Here is a 20866-nt window from a genome sequence, read left to right on the forward strand (position 1 = left end):
CACATTTCCTAATGTTTTGTGTTCTGGCCTTCTCCAGCTGACAGAAACATCATCTCGCTACGCCCGGAAGATCTCTGGCACCACCGCGCTCCAGGAAGCCCTGAAAGAGAAGCAGCAGCACATCGAGCAGCTGCTGGCCGAGAGGGACCTGGAGCGAGCCGAAGTGGCCAAGGCCACCAGCCACATCTGCGAGGTGGAGAAGGAGCTGAGCGTCCTGAAGGCACAGCACATGCAGGTACAAAACAGATATTGCGATAATCAAGTAAGAACATAGGCCATGTCAAACACTATAAACTGGTTGTGTTCAACAGAAACTAGTCTGTCCACTGACTTGTCTTGACATAGTCTTGAGTACAGTATGTTCTCTGTCTTTATATTCAAATGTCCTATCATCACAGTATGTAACAGAGAGCGAGAACACCCTCCAGCAAGTCAAGGCCATGTTGGCCAGCACACAGAAAGATAAACTGGAACTGGCCAATCAGCTTGAAGAAGAGAAAAGGTATTTTCACTGATTGGTCATTTTGCTAGTTGCACTGTATTTTGTATCAACAGGTCTTGACAAAATGTACTTCTCAGATCATTCCAATCAAATTTGTATATACTGTCATCTCGGTTATCAGACCTGGTTTGTTACAGTGCTGGAATCCAGACATGGTTAGAGGGAGACAGCTACTGTAGCATGGCTCTGTCTAAAGTTCAACATCGTGGCGTCCAGCACTGTATCAGCTCACAAGTACTTATTCTTCTTTGTTTAATATGGACATTAACAGAAATGGGAAAAAAAAATTTGTCAACACAACTAAACATTGCTGATTCTGTGCTCTATTTTTTTTCTCGGTGACAAATCTCATACAACCTTCTTTACAGGAAAGTGGAGGACCTCCAGTTTAGAGTAGAGGAGGAATCCATCACCAAAGGAGATCTGGAGGTATTTTATCTGTGTTATTAATAGCTACAGATGATCAATAATTAAATTTTTGTGCTTTGCCACACTAGTTTGCAGCATTTTTCATGCTGTATAACCTAGACAGCACCAACTGCATAATGCAAATCCTGGAGATAAAACCAAAAAGGAAAATATTAAAGGGTTTATACATGCAGAAAACATGACACTGGTTGTGAAGATGGTTTAGATGTGCAGCAGCAAACCTGTTATGACAATGTGTGCACCTCAACATTTTCTAGAGACCACATATCAACATTTTAAAGAGATTTATTAAGGAGAGATGCTTAAGGTTTCTTGCCCAGTGATGCTCCAGCAGGGAGATAATCTGGAATTTGTCCTCTCCATACAGCTGACTGACAGCTTCCTCGCTCGCTTTATCTCAGCAATACAGACATCTCATTCTAAGACAGCGGTGAATTTCAGTTACAGAATATTTTGGGACAGAGGTCAAACAAAATGTCAGAATTTTAAAACCATGGATAAATGGCACATTTAAATTAATGTGGGTGTCATATCTAATTTTAAGCCGGGCTGACAAGCTGTCGTCGTTTTTATGTGGTGTGCCATAGAGACCCCACTGCCAACTAGTGCTTGGTGGTGTAAATGCAGGGCGACAGACACCAGCGCTCAAATATACATGCTCACAATGGTGTAGGACATACGTAGGCTCTACATAGATTTGATTCCTACTGAACATAAGCCTTAGAAAACAGAAACAAATATATAGGATCACTTGTAAAAATGACAGTAACCAAATTTCTTTTAAACAGTGGTGCACTGTAGTTCTTTTTTGTGGTGTTCTGCTGATTTTTGTTCAACTGCATTGAGTTTAAATAAACTACAGTGTTTGTGCTCATGGCAATGAAAGAACATGTCACTCAGTGCGGCATTCTCGACTGATGTGCTTTGATAGTTTTTAGACAACAATAGAGCTCTATGGCACCAAGGAATACGATGCATACACAGGCGATGCTTGTTGGTAGGATTAATTCTTTGTTGGCTGTTTTTTCATGCAGTTTGTTGACAGAAAATAAAACAGTATATCACCAATCATTGGTGGGAGATGTCACATGATCTTACATGATTAACTTTGAGAACCTTTGGCAGCCTAAACAAGCTGTTTCGATGGGTCTGGCCTCTTCTCTTCAATCTTTCCACCTTACAATTAAGTCAGTTCTTACAGTGTTGCTGTCTGCAAAGCTGTCCTTTCATCATCTGTTATTGTTCAGATCTTACTCCTCTTGAGTCTTTACATCTGTCTTTCTCTTTGTTGCTTTCTCTAGACACACATTAAAATGGAACATGCCCATATTTGTCAGCTTGAGGAGAATCTGCCCCTCGAAAAGTCGAGAGCAGAGGCTTACAAAGAATTAGGAGGGTTAAAAAGCACAAGCACTTTGCCTGTAGGCGCGGTCCTGTGTGGCTTTGCACCTGCGCATTTCATTTTTTATTTAGCCTTTATTTAACCAGGAAGTCTCCTGACATACATGATCTCTTTTGCTTTGTTGATAAAAGCATAACTTACAAGCTGCACAGGTGAAAGCCATACTCCACCTTTTTTTGAATTTACATCAAATCAAACTAGCGATATTCAAAATCAATACACACGTGAGCAAATTGGTCAGTTGTGTTCTATTTAATCTGGGCCTCATTTTGTGGTAAAATTACATAAGGCTGGCTCCAAAGGGGAGTCAATCCCCAAAGACTCACATGTTGCAGCCTGGTACAAAAAACGGTTTTGGTCTCTACAGCCAATTTCCCCTTCCATGACAACTGTACAGTGGATGAGTTGTTTTTTATAACTCGTCTGTTTAAATTATCTGACATACATGATCTCTTTTGCTTTGTTGATAAAAGCATAACTTACAAGCTGCACAGGTGAAAGCCATACTCCACCTTTTTTTGAATTTACATCAAATCAAACTAGCGATATTCAAAATCAATACACACGTGAGCAAATTGGTCAGTTGTGTTCTATTTAATCTGGGCCTCATTTTGTGGTAAAATTACATAAGGCTGGCTCCAAAGGGGAGTCAATCCCCAAAGACTCACATGTTGCAGCCTGGTACAAAAAACGGTTTTGGTCTCTACAGCCAATTTCCCCTTCCATGACAACTGTACAGTGGATGAGTTGTTTTTTATAACTCGTCTGTTTAAATTATATTGAGACTAAAAGTTCCACACGATTAGGGGTGTCCACTTTGAGTGACAGGCAGGAGGGTCCCGCCATAGGTGGCTGGCCGCTAGGTGTTTAGCGAGCTCCACCAGGGTGGAGTGAAGTGCTACCAATATGGCAACGGCCAGACTTGAGCTTCAAAACCTCTCTTCATAAAATCAGTGGGTGACATCACGGTGCGTTTGTCTGGTTTTTCTATACAGTCAGTGGGTAATGCCCATTTACTACCAGCAGCAAAATCTGTCTTTTGCCCCAGTTTGACATGTGCTGAACTGCAGAGAGAACACCGCTTCAACAGTAGACCATGGTATCACAAATCAAACTGTCCAAGCTTCTGCTTTCAATTTACAGGCATCAAAAGATAACAAAACACTTTGAAACACTGGTTTCCTATATGCAGTAAGTTCTGCTTCTGCCAACAGGGAAGATGCACTCATGATGCAGTATCCTTGAAGTTGGGTAAGAGAACCAAGGTGAAAAAAGATTTGATCTTGTTTTGGCTTTAATACACTGCTGAACTATCTCAATTCTTGACTTCAAATCAACTTCAGACACTGTCAAGGACCTTAACCTTTTATAGATTCTGTTTGACTCTTTTACTCCTGTGTGCTGTGCTGTAATCTGAAAGCTATTCAGCCAAAGTTTGATATGAATCAACTATTAACTCTAAGGTCTGGTAAATTGTTTTCCCAGATGGTTGAAACTGAAATGGTTAACATCTGTGCACTGTGCTGCAAGTCCTCTTTCTTAATCTCGTTTTGATTTTGATTGAATACAGGAATGTGTGGAGGATGTCTGCTGTTGTGTGTATGCAGTGTTACAATCTGGAGGGTTGATGTCTGCTTCATCATATTTGCTTGGCTTCTTCTAAATAAGCAGAGAATGGCTTTGCTCTTCTCTCATCTTCACTTCTTTGCTCAGGGGGTTGCACAAATATCCGGACAGTGATACATTGATCCTTTTGGCTCCTTGCTATTATCAGTTTGGATAGAAATGATACAATGACTTGAAGACACAGTGGGTCTATTAGAGCCTTTTTTTGTTAAAAACAGTTGCCTACTGCAACCAAAATATGACACAGATGAGAGTAAATCAAAACATTAAAGCTGCAGGTCGTAAAACCAAAACAATGAGTTTAAAGACATCATAACTCTCTGTAGAGATGAAGGGAGTATTTCTGTCACTTCAAATCGACCCTATTTATGTTACACGTAGTCACATGATCCATTGTTGAAAGGATGAAAATAGTTATTATAGCCACTTTAAAATAGTTCCTTTTAAATCTGGGTACCAGGAAGGAAAATGGCTGTTAGTCTTTGTATCATCTTGTTTTACAGTATTCAACAGAGAGCTGAGATGTGAAACAATCTGTCACTGTCCACATAATTAACATTTTATGCACTTGACCATCTCCAATCCTTGAAAGGACTGTCAGAGATTTAGCTCTGATTTGCTTTCCTTGACACCTGATTTCCCTTCTTCAGTATGACCTTTTCTTTGGAATGACAACATTCTGTTGCAGGGTCTCCCACCTGTTGTGGTAGTCATTGTTTTGAAAAGCTTTTCTGCTGTGGTAGTACTCAACAAAATGTTCAATAGCAGTGATGAATGTTGCTTTCTTTCTGATCAGCAAACTACAGTTGAAGAGCAGAGTCGTATCATGCAGCTGGAAGAGGAGCTCACCCTCAGAAGAGCTGAGATTAAGAACCTCCAGGCTCAACTCAGAGAGAGCTCACAGCAGGCCAGCATCAGTGACACTGCCCCTGGGTCTGACACCCAACCAGAGACGCTCCTGCTGCGTGAGCAGCTGCTTTCGGTGGGCCACGAACACTACAAGGAGAACAGCGAACTTAAGGAGAAGTATGAGTCAGTGTTAGCAGCAAACCAGCAGGAGATAGACTCACTGAAGGCAGTGGTGGATAGACAAAACCAGGAGATCAGCGAGATGAAACAGAAAGTCCAACAGGCCACCAAGGAAAACATGGAAATGATGGACACCTGGAAGGTATTCATTTTAATCCAGTACAAACTGGTCAAAGATCCTTTTAACTTTTAAATACAGAGAGGATTTATCTTTTCAAATGTAACATTTTCTATCCTGAAATAGGTAAAGAGGCTTCAACATCAGCTTCAACAAAATGTCGCTTATAGCAGACAAAAGCCTAGAAAAGCTGAATTTTGGCCAGTGTAAAAGAAAGTATAAAAAGAACAAGAATACTGAATTTAATCAAAACGTCACATTTCAGTCCAACCTGATAATCCGTTTCACTTCCCTCTGCAGGCTAAATTTGACAATTTAGTGAGGGACCACCAGCGATCCTTAGAGGAACTAAAGGCTTCATTAAGTAGTGATCATGCTACTCCAGAAGGCCAAGAGCAGGATGCACAAGAGCTGAGAGCCACTCTTGAGAGCCTGAAGATGGAGCACCAACTAGAGGTGGAGAATCTCAAGGCCAAGCATAAGATTGAAGCTGCAATTCTGACCAAGGAACGCGAGGACCTCTGCGCTCGTCTTCAGGAGGCCAAAGACCGGCTGGTCGGGGGCAACCAGATGGGGAGGACTGAGGTGGAGGCCAAAGGCGGCAAGCAGGCTTTGGAGGAGGCGACTGATAAGCTACAGAGGGCAGAACAGAGGCTGGCAGAGATGGAGAAGCTTCACATGCAGCAGGACAAAAGCATGGAGGAGCTGAGAGAGAGACTACAGCTCTCAGAGAAGAAGATGACAGACTACCAGGCTCTACAGAAAGCCCAGACAGACGGCCAAGAGGAGATCCAGAAACTGGAGGAGAAGCTGAGGGTGACGGCGAACCAGCTCCAGGCCATCCAGGCAGATCGCTATACATCCCATGATGCAAATGTGAGTATTTGAATAGCAGGAACAAGTAACAAGTTGGAGATCCAACACCTACTGTAATTGGATGCTCTTTTGTTTATTGATATGCTGTGACTGCTTAAATTTTTAATTTCCCTTTTCAGGTCATAGAGGATAATGAAATTTCTGATGAGAAGATGAAGCTAAAACAGAATATTGAAGGTATCAAAGTTTCTTATCATTATGACCATTTATACATGGTTATGTAACTTTCCATTTGTCAATTAAAAACCATTTAAAGGAATAGTCTGACGTTTTGGGAAGTAGGACTCTTAATTAACAGAACTAAAGTACTATTTCTTGGCTCGACAGTTTCTAGACAGCAAGCAGCATCTGCTCTGTAAATCATTTGTCTTTTGTTTTCCTTTGGTATTTGTCTACTTACTGTATATGGGGACTTTATTTTGATGCAGCCAATGAAATCCTGCATAAAGTAGTAATGATAGTATTGTACCATAGGCAGAGCAGATGGTCCCATTGAAGCAAACAGCAGCATCCTACACAACATAACAGCCACTGACTCTGAACAGCCAACATCATCCTTCCTTCTAATGTCTCTTCCTTAGGTAACTTACAAACACGTCTTTAGCTGCATCTCAGTTTGTTGATCGAGCCATCAAACAAATTAGTACTGTAGCTAATTAGTCTCTCAGATCCAGCACAGTAAACAACATGTAAACTTAGCTGCAAATGTCATTTTGGTCCATCTAGTCACTGCTGTGCTCTTTACTCATTGCAGTCACTGGTTCTGCAATGTCACTGCCTTATACAATATTTAATATTTAAGAGAAAAGCATCAGAGTGATATCTACCAATCAACCAGAAAGCAAATAATCGTGTTTCCCAAAATGTCAAGCCTTTCCTGTAAATAGGATCAAGCCAAGATTAAGACTAAAGTGCATTCATAGAGGGTTAATAGCAAAAACCATGAAAATCACTGCCCTCTTGGCCCAGAAAAGTATTGTGTCGTCATATGATTTCAAGATATCCTACCAAACGACTGAGATTACCCTCAGACCTGCACTCTGTGTGATTTGTTGCACGCTGTATTCTCAAAGCAAGACGGTTACTGTTTTGTTTTTCTTCAGAAACAATGGAGAAGTTGTTGAAAAGGGAAAAGGAGGTCTCTGCTCTCACTTCCCAGGTTGAAGCCCTAAAATCACAGATCGGAGGTAAATGGCATTTCCCAGACTATGTCCAGGAGCAGCTAGCCACCTTTTCCAAGCTCTGATGTCTATTTTTGTTTCCATGGCATGAAATCTCTAAGCATTTGAATCTTTGTGGAAGGATATATCTTCCCACACACAGTAACAGTGGCAAGTGTTTCTACTGTGTGTAGCCTGCAGGAGAAATCAATTTAGAATGTAACATTTTCCTCCCAGCATTGAAAACAAGACTAAGCTTGATATTTGGCTAAAGCATTTCATGCCCACCAGCTAATTTTGGTTTTGGAGTGAAGGCAATATGACATATTTCTCAAGATATAAACTTGTCATCTGTGCCATTTTTAGATAATGGCCTTCATTAGTATGCCTGTGCAGTGCTCTGCCTGTGTGGTGACTGCAGGCTTGACTTCGTTCTCTGCCAGTCATACTGAGTTCCCCGTGTACTGGCTTGTGTTCTTCTTTGATCATTGCTGAGGAGTCTGTTATTCTGCCAGTAGTTCAGATAATCAAACTGACACAACTTTGAAGAATAGCTTGTAAATCATCAAAATAGTTGCATAGCTATACTTCATGTGTAGTTCAAGTGCAAGATAATATGTAACATTAATACACTTTTAATATTCATGCTAAGTAAGCTTAAGCAGCATAATAAATAAATATGGAATATTTCATTTTTGCATATGGTTATAATGTAAACTATTTATCACCAGTTAATAACGCTTCATAGAGGAGTTATATGCTAGATAGGGGTTAAAACAGATGAATTCAAAACAATAATATTATTTCATCCATCTCTTCTTCAACCAGCACTAGAAGGCAAAGTTCGCTCAGGGGAAAAGAAAGCAGAAGCCCTGGCCAAGGAGAAGACACGTGTGGAGGAAGAGCTGGAGTCCATGACCAGGAAGTCCCACGATGCCTCTGGGCAGCTGGTCAGCATCAGCCAGGAGCTGCTGAAGAAAGAGAGGTATGGAGGCAAGGTTATAACGATTTTACCTCACCACTTTATGGATAACTGGAGTGAAAAAATATACACACATGCTGCACAAATACACATCATATTATCATTTTGTTAATGGACAAATGTTGATAATATCTGTGCAATTTGGGATTATGCTGCAGGGATTTGGGATTATTCCAGAGACATCACTTGGTTTCCTGTAAATGCATATCATCAATATATGAGAGCGTTCCTCATTTTGTTATCCCTTGCCTCTCGAGGTAATGTAAGGAGTGTTTTGTAAGCCCATGTGCTGGGCACCTCAACATCTGTTTGTTCATCCACTGTTAAGTAGAGTGTAGGTGATATGATAAATTAAAAGTAGGGTGCTATTGGATAAAGTCTAGAAATACAGTACTGATAAGTAAGAAATATCAAATTACTTTGGGAATATTTTAATAAGTATTTTATGGCATTAGAAATTCCATACAACAGTGCGATTAAGTTCACCTGGCCCGATTCTGATTCCTGACATGGACATATAGAGGAATATTACACAGGGATTGAATAGATAATCTAAGTAAATCATATATCGTATAACACTATCAGTAGCTAGTGAATGCATTATATAGTTAGACTTTTAGCAATATGCATCATCGTCTGATATAAAAATATTGATTAGTGTGCCTTTAATATGACAGTTTCCTTCAGTCTCTTTTGTGGGCTGTAGGTAATTACTTTTTAGTTTTACAGATAACGTTCTGTTAAACTGTGATAGTTAATTTATATTATTAACTGAAATGGTAGGTTCAGGTACAACCCATGCAACTTATTATATTCACTTAGCTCCACCTTTTCAGTCTTCTGTACTACCAGCTTTGCACATCCTACCAGAACATATGGCTGTACCATACCAATGTGAAGTTGGACTCTTTGCGTCTTTTCCTGGTGAGTTTAGGGAGCAGCCAGCAGAGGGAATCAACACAGGCATGCCAGATGTCCACCTGTGTCTGTTACTTTCCCCCTTCTCCAGGGTTCATTTTGGTGCTGAAGCTCAAACTGCCTGGCTACATTTAATAAAACTCTGATAACTGAGGTCATTATTTAACCAACCCGAGTGTGAAGAGCAGGTTGTCACAGCATCATTGCAGAGGTTCCAGGCTTGGTTAAAGGCTCTGTTTCATTAAATCCATAACATCTTCACATTTAGACAGTGCATTTATCTGTTGTGCTGTATGAACTAGAGATTGGTCTAACGCTATTACATTATCGCCTATTTTACATTACAGAGTTTTTACATTAGTGATGGTTGTGATGTTAGTAAATGCTGCAAAGTACTAAAAATAAGTGCCTCTGGTGATAGTAGAATATTTTTCTCTGCATCATCACTGCAGCAGTTATGTGGTGTGCAATAAAAGCATATACCATCCAATGAAAAATTCAGTGGGTGTCTCCCCTTGAGTTAGTGTTATTGGATTGTAGTATCATTAGCTTTCTTAATGTTGCTGCTGCTGTTTCAGCCTGTGATATGATACTCCTAGTACGTTGTATCAAGAAGTCAACTTTGAACATTGCTATATATTTTTATCTTAGGAAGTTGCCAGTATAATTCAAGAAAGACAATAACTAGGGTGTTACTTGGTCAGAGGTATAATTATGATGTTAGGAAGAAAGCCTGTGTTGTCATGAATCAGCGTGACTGAGCAGGGAGCCCTGTCACCCTCTGGGCTGCCAGGTTGTGGTGGCTGAATCTGATGAATTCCATTGGTGCAGCATGCCAGGCACGCAGTGAAGGAAAAGGACAAATGCATTATCTGTAAGTGTGGAGGACACTGCTTCAGTCATGAGCAATCCAACCACCTTTTACTGTCCTCAAATCTGCATTAAGTGATTAATTTTTTGTCCACTTGGGGGCAGCAGAAACAAGCTGTTAATGCCAGCTAATGCCTTCTAAACTGGCCAACTTGTTTGCAGTCAGTTGCTTATTTATACATCCTGTGTCCTATTCACATTATGCATACTCATTTGATGCATTGTTAATATAAAAATATTGAATACTGCAGCATGAATATAAAGCTCTAACAATTTCAGAACAAAGAGAAAATGGCGTCTTATAAAAAAGAGAATCAGAATATATGGCACCATAAATAAGTGTAGACCAGATGTTAAATTAACAACCCCCTCGGGTAACACTCAGTGCCCCAGTCACACAAGTTGCCCAGTGTATACGTGGTTCACTGATATCAGTATGCAGGAAAGCAGCCAAAGACTAGTACATGCCAGAATGCACAGACAGCTGGACTATAGGAATGGTGTGTCCATCTACCAGCCAGTACATGCACAGAGAATGAGGCCACCGCCACACTCCTCACTGGCTAGACTTACTGACATAACAGGTTGGTAAGCTTTTAAATAATAATGACCTTTGTGCAAAGTCTGAGTAGCTCTGCCACTCGTATAAACCTTGACAGCAAAATTGCACTGCTTTTCTGTCATTATTGCACTGTGGAGCAGTCAAGTTCACAGCAAGTTTCTGCAGTCCTGCAGGCCAGAAAAACAATCCTGGAAAATTATTTTTATAATATTTTTTCCAGTATTACCAAACACTCAGGATGTCTTTTCTTGTTCTTTCTGCTCTGATCTTTCACATGCCAGGAGTTTGAATGAACTGAGGGTGTTGCTCCTGGAATCGCATCGTCATTCACGGGACATGGAGAAAGACCTGAACCGGGAAATGCGCAAGGCTGAGTGGAAGGTCAAGGAGCAGAAACTCCAGGATGACATCAAGACCCTGCGAGAAAAACTGCTCCTATTGGTGTGAAAGAAGAACATTTTGAGACATTTATTCACACATTTCCCATTTCATCATGTCATTAATTCCCCAAAAGTGGAACAAGCAGAAATATACTATGTACTTATCAAAGATAAATTCTATTCAAGAAATCCTATATCAATTTGGAAACAAGAAAGAGTACAAGTGTAACGAGACACAGACAATAAGAAATTCAGCTGCGGCCAAAATTTCTTTGCTGAGAAATTAATTGAATTTCTCTGGCCTCAGTAGAAAATGAAGAGTATTCTGATGCTTTTCTTATGGTCTTCACTCCGAATGGATGATGATCCTTTTTTAGCAAGATGAATTAAAATCATGAAGGTTTACACTTTACTTAAAAGTGGTCATATTCGTGCCCTCTTGCCTCTCATGTTAAAGAGAACTCCAACTATTCCATGCATCCACCTGAATAATATGTAATAATATTTTTCAGATGTCATTGTCGTACATTTTAGCATAATATGAGTGCTCTAACCACAGCCATCTGTGTGTGCGTGTGTGTGTGCGCTTCAGGGTCAGGAGCGATTTTCACCTGACCACCGGCGGTACTCTATGCTGGACCCCTCGGCTCTGGATTCTGAGGTAAACCGCCTACGCCAGCGGCTGCTCAGCACTGAGGATACCCTGAGAAACGCCTTGGAACACAACCAGCAAGTCGACCAGCTGGTCCAGGCCATGCGCAGGCATCCAGATAAAAGCCCGGTAAAAATGCAGAGAAACCCTCCAGATTCAACTAAGAAACAAGAAAATTATTTTGATGGCAAGCAGCCTGGAGAGATACACATCAGAATTGATGCACGATGCTTGTAGATATAGAAAAACTGTAAATATTAGAAAGGTTGCGCATAGTGACATGTTTTTGGACAACTAGTGATAGTTTAATATTTAAAGGAAAAAATCTGAGGAGCCTCTTTTGCTGGTTTGTTGGTGTAGTTTTCTATTTACTAGACATCAGAGTAATATCAATCTCCTCATCTAACTCTCAGCAAGAAAGTGAATAAACATATTTTCCTAAATGTCGAAGTAGTCCTTCAGTTTAATTTACAAATCTAGTTCATTAAAACATGTTAAGAATTCAACTGCATTGATCATTTTTCTTTTTCAGGTTCATGGTGCAAATTCAGCCAATGGAATTCATCATCAGAAGTCAGACAGTACTCAAAATGTTGGTGTTCTTTCATTGTATTTTTTACCATTTATGTTTGGATATTATAAATACTGGGTGATTTCAGTAATAAGACATCCTACTTGCTTCTTGTTTTCAGGAACAGCACTGATATAAGCAGAAGAGATGAAACTGAACTGGGATAGGCAGAGGTAAAAGGAAACGCTTGTCCAGCATTTCTCCCGATCCTGCGATGGACACCTGAAGAATGTTTCAGTTAACAGTTAAAACCAAAACAGCGAATATCTATCTTGAGTGAATTTATGTGTTGTTGCAGAAAGCACCTATTAGCCAATCATGAAAACCGCTTTAAGTACTATGAAACATAAACAGGAAATGGGACATGGACATGAGGAGATATTATCCGTACAGTATGCTGATAACACACAGCATGGCAACTCTTGATGTTTTACAGTAGTCAGAAAGTTTTAATCAACAAGTTACCCGGAACTCTTTGACAATTCAGATTTTCGTTCCAGAAAGCAAAGCGGCTGGTGGACAATGATGTGGAGAACTAAAGAACTCAGTTGTTTTGTTTGTTTAATTTATTACTTTAACCTTTGCTCCTCAGCTTTGTAATAATCCTCCATACTGTAGGTGAGCTGTCTTGGCCAGTGACTGTCAGAGCAACTGGTGAAGGATGACACTGATTTTTTTTTTTTTTTTTGATGGAATTTGACCAATTTGTCACTTTTTTAATACCCGATGAAAGGACTGGTAACAAAATCATCACATCATAGTTCCAATATTCAAAGCCTTGCTGTATTGCACAGCACGATAAGCAATTATGGGTGATCAGCATCATTGGATGTATTAAAAAGGACCTTAAAACATACTCCATCCACAATCTTTTTGAATACAAAACACAAACACGGTTTAAAACATGACTTTAAAAAAGGCTTTTGTTTTATCTTCCTTGGTTGTGATCAGGTTGATTATATTTGGATTGCGATGGATTTTAACTGACGAGTTGTTTCTTACTAAAAAGTGTTAAAACATCTATTTCTCAACCAGCTCCAGTAACATAATCTGTTCCCTTCATCCATCAGTCCATGTGCTGAATATATATATATAATACACTATAAAACATGGCTAAATACATTATTAGTTCTGTCTTGATCTTCAAGCACCAGCCCTTCTCATACACAGGACAGATTTTTAGCAATCCTTAATTTGTTTAAATTGTAAACTAAATTTGAGTCTTTGTCTATGACATCAGTGTGCAACAACCCTGCACTGTGTAGCTTCCATCAACAGCAATTTAGTTTTAAGATATCCTGAAGAAAAGTCTTCATTAAGGACAACAAAATGTCATGATATAAGAGAAAAACTGAGAAATCAGTAAATGGTACCAAACTGTGCTATTCCCTCTGCCATCCTTTGAAAACATTATCATGATTAAAACATTACAGGGCAACTGACATTTGAGTAGTACATTTAGTGTAACCCTCAGTTAGTTATTAAGGTGGTGTAAAGCATCGGTACTGTTATTACTCTTGCAGTCTAACCCTGGATAAACTGTTGACTGGAACTACATTTGAGCTGTTGGAACACACACTGTGTCAGTGAAGAAAACTGAAGTAACCATCCAGCCTCAGAGCTGTCACACATTCTTGTGATTAACCAACAAATGCTTGCTATCATGTGCTCTAAATTATCCATATGCGCATTAGGAGAGAGTTATCTGGAAAAGGACAGATGGTGATGGTTTCAGTGCCAGTCCTCTCCTCAAATGCTGGGTAAGGTGGCTTTTCAGTCAGTCTCCAGTCCTTTTTAGTCATTGGATTAGTGTTGTAGTCGAGCCACTAAACATCGAGTCCGAGTTGAGTCTCAAGTCCGCAGTGTTCGAGTCCGAGCCAAGTCTGAGTCACCAAAGAATACAGCAAGTTGAGTCAGAGTCGAATCCCCATTACTCGAGTCTAAGTCATCAAGGTCTATATTAAACACAACTGACACTTCTCTCACCATTTTAAAAGGGGTTTCCTTATTTGGTGCTTATGTTGCAAACAAGACGATCATAACTGCTGTGATTAACGCATCATTTGCTGGTTTGCAGCTATCAAATCCTGAGATCCCAAACTTTCTAACAATGTATTACATCACCATATTGCTCAGCAATTTAATACATAAAAATCATTTAGAGAAAAGTGGAGTGTACAATGGAAGTGTGCCAGATACAGCATGGCGTGGGCTAACAGGTTTTCATATAAATAGTTTATGCCAAATTATTATGGCCTATTACAAAAAAAAGTCTGATTCCTAGTCTCCGACTTCCAAGTCCGAATGCAGTCAATGCTCAAATCCAAGTTGAGTCATGAGTCTTTAAAATCAGTCTGAGTCCTGTACTTGAGTACTACAACACTGCATTGCACATCTATGGACTCCATGCCAGGACTGAGGTTTGATATGAATGAACCCTGGGAGGCCTGCTGAATTCAGCTCTGAGAGTTGTTACTGTGTGTTTACAGAATGGACATAGTGAATTATTCCAGAGTTTTGTGTTCTCTAAAACTTTGATGAAAAACGCCTCTTACTCTGTCAGTAATGATCAGATATTTTATTTACTGTGGAGTATGTATCAATATACACTCCACCCATGCAGTAGTATTAATTAACTCTATGGTGTGACATAGTGGCCCTTTTTGATATTCATTTGAGCCAGTTTCGATGTATCATAGTGTCACTGGGTTACTGTTCTGATCATTTGTTGAAGTCTTCTGAAGGGCTGACACAGGAGCTAAAACCCAAACAATGGATCCACTCATCCTTCCCCAGGTTGACAGCATCTGGATTCCAGTTGCAGAGATGTTATCACGTCATAGAGGATTTATACCACAAGTCTTCCAAATTTGTCAGCTGAATTAAGAGATCCCGTTTGTAGTTGGTCATAGGTTGCTATTGCTCCATAGGAGACATTACACAGAGGTGAGTGGTGTAGAATGCTTGGAGTAGCGTCTCCTAAGCAAAACTTGTAGGGCAGGCACTGGTCAGCTCACATAAAAACTAAATTTTCCATTGGATATTGTACAAGGCCTTTTTAGCTGGAGGGTTCATACCCTTTGAATTATTGCTGCAATGGTTTCAGAGATTGAGTCATTAAATATTAACAATGTGGGCAAGGGCTTGTCAGTTTTTAAAGCAAAGCACTGTAGGTTTGTGCATTTCCACAGAGTTGATTCAAAGTGGTGTCAGATTCCATGCTACTAAGAGGTTGGTGGTTTGGGAATGACAGCCAGCAACCATAACCATTTACCTATTCCTCAGCCACATGCTGTGAGCTAAAATAAACTCTGATTTGTAGATCATATGCCCATTTGATGCAAATATGTGGCTTTAATATAGGGTGGTGTCAACCACAAGAGGGGCCAGTCATCTTTTAGATAAATGGCCAAGCACCTTGATAGTGAAGATGAAACATCCAGACATTACATTTACATGCATTTGCAATCGTTAGATTTCTAACCTCTAGATGTATCATTTTTACTTGTTGGTCTTGGCAAATGTCAGGTCTTATCTCCATGTCTTGAATTTTTTTTGCTAGAGGGCAGATTGGTTATGCTGTTGACATTTGAATAAATAAATGGTTACTTATTTGCAGAAGTGAGCAAATAGCGCTGTGTATGTGAAGCACAGGAATAAATCTTATGGTGAACAGTGGATTACAGTTTTAACTGAATGTTTCAAATGGGTGGTGGTAAATAGGTGAAACTAACCAGATTACACCTGACATAGTAGATAATATACATAGTTTTGTTAAAAACTATAAATCATTTCTTACTATGTTTATTATAAGAAGCATATGTTCCTTTGCCCAGTGATATAATGATGTACTTTAGCCACTATTAAACAGACATGAGTTATTTTAGGCAACCACAATAACTATGGCATAACTGTCCTGGCCAGGAATCCATGTAGCTGCTTTAAATCCACTTTGGACAGAGCCTAATCCTAAAATTTATGTGGGTAGTGTACAAATATCACATCAAACCACCATGCTCTCTCTTTCCTAAAGTAAAGCTGACTGTGAAGTTGCAGACTGGTTAAAACGGTCACTCCCCCAAATAAAATATGATATACACAAGGAATATTTTCTTCTATGTTGATATTGCTCTGAGGGTTTTTCCAGGGGTTCCTCCGTTAATCCTGTATGTAAATTGTAGCCAATAGATGCTGTTGTTGAGTTGGGCTGGGATTAGCAGGAGGCGAATGAGTTTCAATTTTACTGGATTACAGAACAAAGAAAGGGGAAAGGGACACCCTGCTCTGTTAAGGGAAAAAGAGAAATTAACTAAGGGAAAAAAACTCAAATAATTGACTATAACGCATGTGATCGAAGTCAACATTTTGATAATGCGGATTACGATGTTTTAGCAGACCGTACACCTACATTGTAGATGGGAATTGCGAGCGTGTCTGATGGATTAAAACGAGGGAATAAACCTATTCCGGGATTGACAGCAGCAACAAGGCTATTTAATCGCTAATTAAGGTCTGTCTGCTTTATATTCACAAACAGTTATATAGTGTATTGTCATTGCATATGTTTCGTGTTGTGACTGTACATTTCGAAATTACGGATTATAACCTAATTTCTGGACTGGGTGAGGAGATGAAAGGAAAGTGCTAGCGCTAGCTAGCAAGAGGGCTAACGCAGTAGGGCTAACGAGTTTAAGATAGCTACTTAGCTAGCTCAGCGTTATTATGACACCGTTAGCTAATTAGCCAGTGGTGATTAGTTAGACATATGTTAAGTACCTTAGAACGGTTATTGTTGGTTGGCAGTAAACTCATCCTAGAAGGACTCCACCCTATAACCTTGCGAGTGGGGCGCTAGCCTGTATTTATGATTAGGATACAGTGTTTGTCTGCTTGCTAAATTACCCCCCCATGCATCGCAGAGTATAACGTTACCAGCTAGTACAACAAAGCCAGCTAGCTAAATTAGCAAGTGTAAACGAAAAAGGAAACAACACGTTTCAACTTCAGCAAAATCATCTTAACATAGCAAGATACAACAAAAAGCATTGCAGAGTTAATTCCAACCTTATTACACGATATTAATGAGCAGTTATCTCCAATCATAAATAACTAATGGACTGTTGTCTTGAATTCCAGTCTCGTAGTGAAAGTACGGTCGCAGGAGTGTGTCTCAAACTAAAAAAATAAACACATAAAATGAAAATATAAGACGAATAAACAAACGTTTGTGGTGCGGACTCAGTGACTCTGAATCTAGACAACGTTGGTGGTATTTTCTCCTAACTCTCAGCTGTCGGGTTGTAGTTTATACCAGACTCCTCAAAGTTTAAAATCAGCTGACTGGAATAAAACTTTGTCAGCTGTGACTGACCGATTGAATTCACTAGACAAAAAAAGAAATGTACAGATTGTACACAAACACATGCTCATTCCCTTTGGGAGAACAGACGTTGACTTATTTATTACACTCCTGTCTCATATCCTGTGGTATCAAGCTTTTTCCCCTCCTGGGTCCAGTTCTTCAAAGTAATTCTTCTTCACTCCCATGTGATGTGATCTTGATCATTTCTCCTGCCATACTTTTTTAGCACCAACCACTCACAGTAACTCCTTAGCCTGTATACACCTTATAATCTCTCATATGATACAACATCATGTCAACTCAATCAAATGATTTTAGTGTAATGTTACCCTAATTGAGCATTAACCACTTCTTCATTAGTTGTCCATGTCAAGAGAAAAAGGAAGGTATATGTTTAGACCATTTATTACTGTGGTTGTTAAGACAACTCATGTTTTGCATGATTGGTACTATTAACTGCATATGGCATATAAAAACACAGATTTTTTATTATTCTGACTGAACATTTTACTCCTAATGTTTTATTGCCTAGTATTTTTCCTGTTTGGCATTGCAGTAGGTAAAAATTGTAACATCACTGATGACATTCCTCAAGGACAGGTTGTAAACAAAGATCATGTTGTAGTTTTGCTGTAATAAGTTAGATGGTAGCTGTCAAACCACACCCTGACTTCATGCAGGTTGTTGGTAAGTATGACAAAACTGCAGTTGTCTTTCTTGCATAAAAAAAATGTAACCATTGTTTAGTATTCAATAACTGAAATGCCAGAGTTATGCGCATTTTAATTCTTCTACTAGGAATAAAGTCCAGAGTAATTCAGCTATTATTTTAGCTAACTATTGGACAGGTTACAGACCTCTAAAAATTGAGCTGGTTTAACAAGGGTTTTCTCACAAAACAATTGTCTTAAGGATCTTGTATACCTGGCACATGACACATCACTTGTTGTGTGATTGAATCCCAATGACAAATGTACTAGACTGTCTCTGCCAGCACTTAAAGGCTGTGAAAAGAAATGAGAAGTACCCCATGAAGTTTATCTTGTAAACAAACAAACTTCTGTTTTCATGCAGTCACAAAAAGGTGTTGTGTGTATTGTTGAGGCCTAACAAACTGAGTTGAATGCATTTACTTTCTCCTAAAAAAACAAAACAAAATAAAAATAGCAGGGATGCTTGGCATACCATTGTCAGGAATGCATTGCGTCACACACATTTTCTCATTTGCATGCACATAATACAAGCAAAACAAGGATCCAGTCATAACAACATTGATCCGTAGCATAAAGATTGAGATTTAGCATCACACTGCTGTCAAATAGATTGCAGCCATGTATTTTAGTTCATGAAGTTTGTGACCTCACCTGGTCTTAGCTTAGGCCCATCCAGCTTCAATCAGAATTGAGGCCACAATACCTGGCAAAACTGTAATAACCATATATTTGTTATGGTGACCTTTTGCATTAGATGCTTTCAAACATAATAGGACTTCACATAGACCTCTTGATTTGTTATGGCAGTGTGATTTGGGCTTGTTTCAGCTAGCACAGTGTTAACACTAAAGAACAGCACTGACAGCCACACATGCAATGCCATTAAATGATGTGTTGATTAATTTACAAGGGGGTAACAGTTATACTAAACCCTATGACCATCAACAAGAGCAAGAATAAACAGCATTGATTCTGTCAGGCTGTGGTACATTCTTTTTAACTTGCCTCAGTTATCAAGAAATGTTTCTTAATTTGTTTTTGCACACAGGCTGTCTGATTTACATTACCAGTCTATCTTGTCTGCAGCGGAAACAAAACAGAAATGATTAAAGCCCCTTTTTCACTGCCCTTTCAAGGCGGTATTACTGTGCCAGTTTTCTTCCACTGCGTTCTGTATAAACATACCAAGCCCGCAAAGGGGGTCAGTGTGGACCTGCCTTTATTCTGCCACAGGAAGTAGTGAAATTGGCACAACCGTTCCGCCCCAGCCTGGCATGGGGGATTGTTGGTAGAGAAGTGTGAAGTTTTGATGGAGGATTTAAATTTTAATGCTGCTCACAAGAAACAGAATTCCTCCCTATTCTTACAGACATGTTATACACTGTGCACAAAAACTGAGTCAGAATCATGTCGTAAATGTGCAGGATGAGCAAAAGTGCATTCCTCTTCCATTGCTCTTGACTTGAAAACAACAGCTATGCTTTGCATTTCTGACGTGTGTTATATGTATGGTGTTATGTTATGCTGGACATAATGTTACTCTTCTTCTGGGATGCTGGTATCTGTGTAAAAAAAAAAAAAAAAACAGGAGCGCATTATGCTGGCTTTTTTTTTTTTTTCATTCAGTGCAAACAGGCAAAGCTACAATAAAGAAGGTCCAGCTTACTGCCAGTATAGCAGAATCTCTGTCAAAAAGTGGCCTAAAGCACAGACTTGAGGAAGTGACAGGTGTCACACATACCATGCCTGACAGGCCAGTGGCGTTTAGCAGTCTGTGCATGGATAACAAGTTAGAGGTTTATTATTTATTTGGATTATTGATTATTGAAGTAATGTGTATTTTCTTTCCAAAACAATGACTTAAATAAAGACCTCAGTGAACGACTCTGTGCCCTAGCTAGTTGCAAGGAAAGCAGACACCAAGCTGCACTGACAACCTTAGATTGTTGTTTTATGTGAACATAGACACTTCACTAGTCAACTTGACTGACTCATATATTTGGATTTGTGGCCAAAGTGCCCATTTTATCTGTAAACAGCCTAATTGCATTATAGTCTTTTTTTGGGCCTTCTTAATTGGGTTTTATGCAATCTGAGCAAATTTAAATTCACTTAGAAGTTAGCTGCAAATGACACTTAGGCAGCTTGAATGGGATTTAAAACCCTGGAAGAGGCAAACATCATAGTAAGACATAAATAGAAATGTAAATGCGGAAGCTGTAGATGTTTGTGGTTCCATGATTTTGCACAACAAGCCTCGAAAAGCTCATTAAGTCCAGTTGAAATGTCTTAAAAACTATTTTATATGATCCTGAACAATAAAGTCAAATGAACCACTCTTTCTTAGAAACACAAGATCAAAGTCCATGATGTCAAACAAATTACAAAACCAGTTTGCTCCCACCTACAAGGATTGCTGGCTTTTTGTGGACTCAGAGAAAAAGAGAGCGTTTGTCGAAGTGGCATGACCACAAAGTGTGTGTCATTCATCAACAGAGCAAGATTTGCATCAACAAATATTGAGGTTCTTTTTTATTTAACTTCATAATAGACTCATGGGTCTTGTGTGTGACTTTAATAATGTCGCTCTGCTGTTATATAATATTGCTGTACTGCAATATTGTTGTATGGTTCAATATTCACTAGGAACCGTGACAGCACCGTGACATTATACTTGCAAAGCCTGTACTTACTACCTTTCTACTCATCACTAC

The 20866-nt window shown here is 39.4% G+C and overlaps 2 protein-coding genes across 2 annotated transcripts in view; both read left to right on the forward strand.

Annotated features, from left to right (window-relative positions):
- Nucleotides 1-13152, forward strand: part of clip2 (CAP-GLY domain containing linker protein 2) — a 28141-nt gene extending 14989 nt beyond the window's left edge. Inside the window, 13 exon segments of the mRNA XM_020598503.1 lie at nucleotides 38-235; nucleotides 399-502; nucleotides 871-931; nucleotides 3548-3598; nucleotides 4756-5130; nucleotides 5407-5982; nucleotides 6102-6159; nucleotides 7086-7169; nucleotides 7971-8127; nucleotides 10756-10915; nucleotides 11447-11635; nucleotides 12039-12098; nucleotides 12199-13152. Of these exon segments, the coding sequence (XP_020454159.1) occupies nucleotides 38-235; nucleotides 399-502; nucleotides 871-931; nucleotides 3548-3598; nucleotides 4756-5130; nucleotides 5407-5982; nucleotides 6102-6159; nucleotides 7086-7169; nucleotides 7971-8127; nucleotides 10756-10915; nucleotides 11447-11635; nucleotides 12039-12098; nucleotides 12199-12210 (2085 nt within the window). The 3' untranslated portion in view covers nucleotides 12211-13152.
- Nucleotides 13153-16257: 3105 nt separating this feature from the next.
- Nucleotides 16258-20866, forward strand: part of gtf2ird1 (GTF2I repeat domain containing 1) — a 27176-nt gene continuing 22567 nt past the window's right edge. The window contains exon 1 of the mRNA XM_020598542.1: nucleotides 16258-16587. The gene's annotated coding sequence lies outside the window, so the exon portion shown is untranslated. The remainder of the gene's footprint in view (nucleotides 16588-20866) is intronic.

Source organism: Monopterus albus, unplaced genomic scaffold (assembly GCF_001952655.1).
Source record: "Monopterus albus unplaced genomic scaffold, M_albus_1.0 scaffold38.1, whole genome shotgun sequence".
Taxonomy (NCBI): Eukaryota; Metazoa; Chordata; class Actinopteri; order Synbranchiformes; family Synbranchidae; genus Monopterus; species Monopterus albus.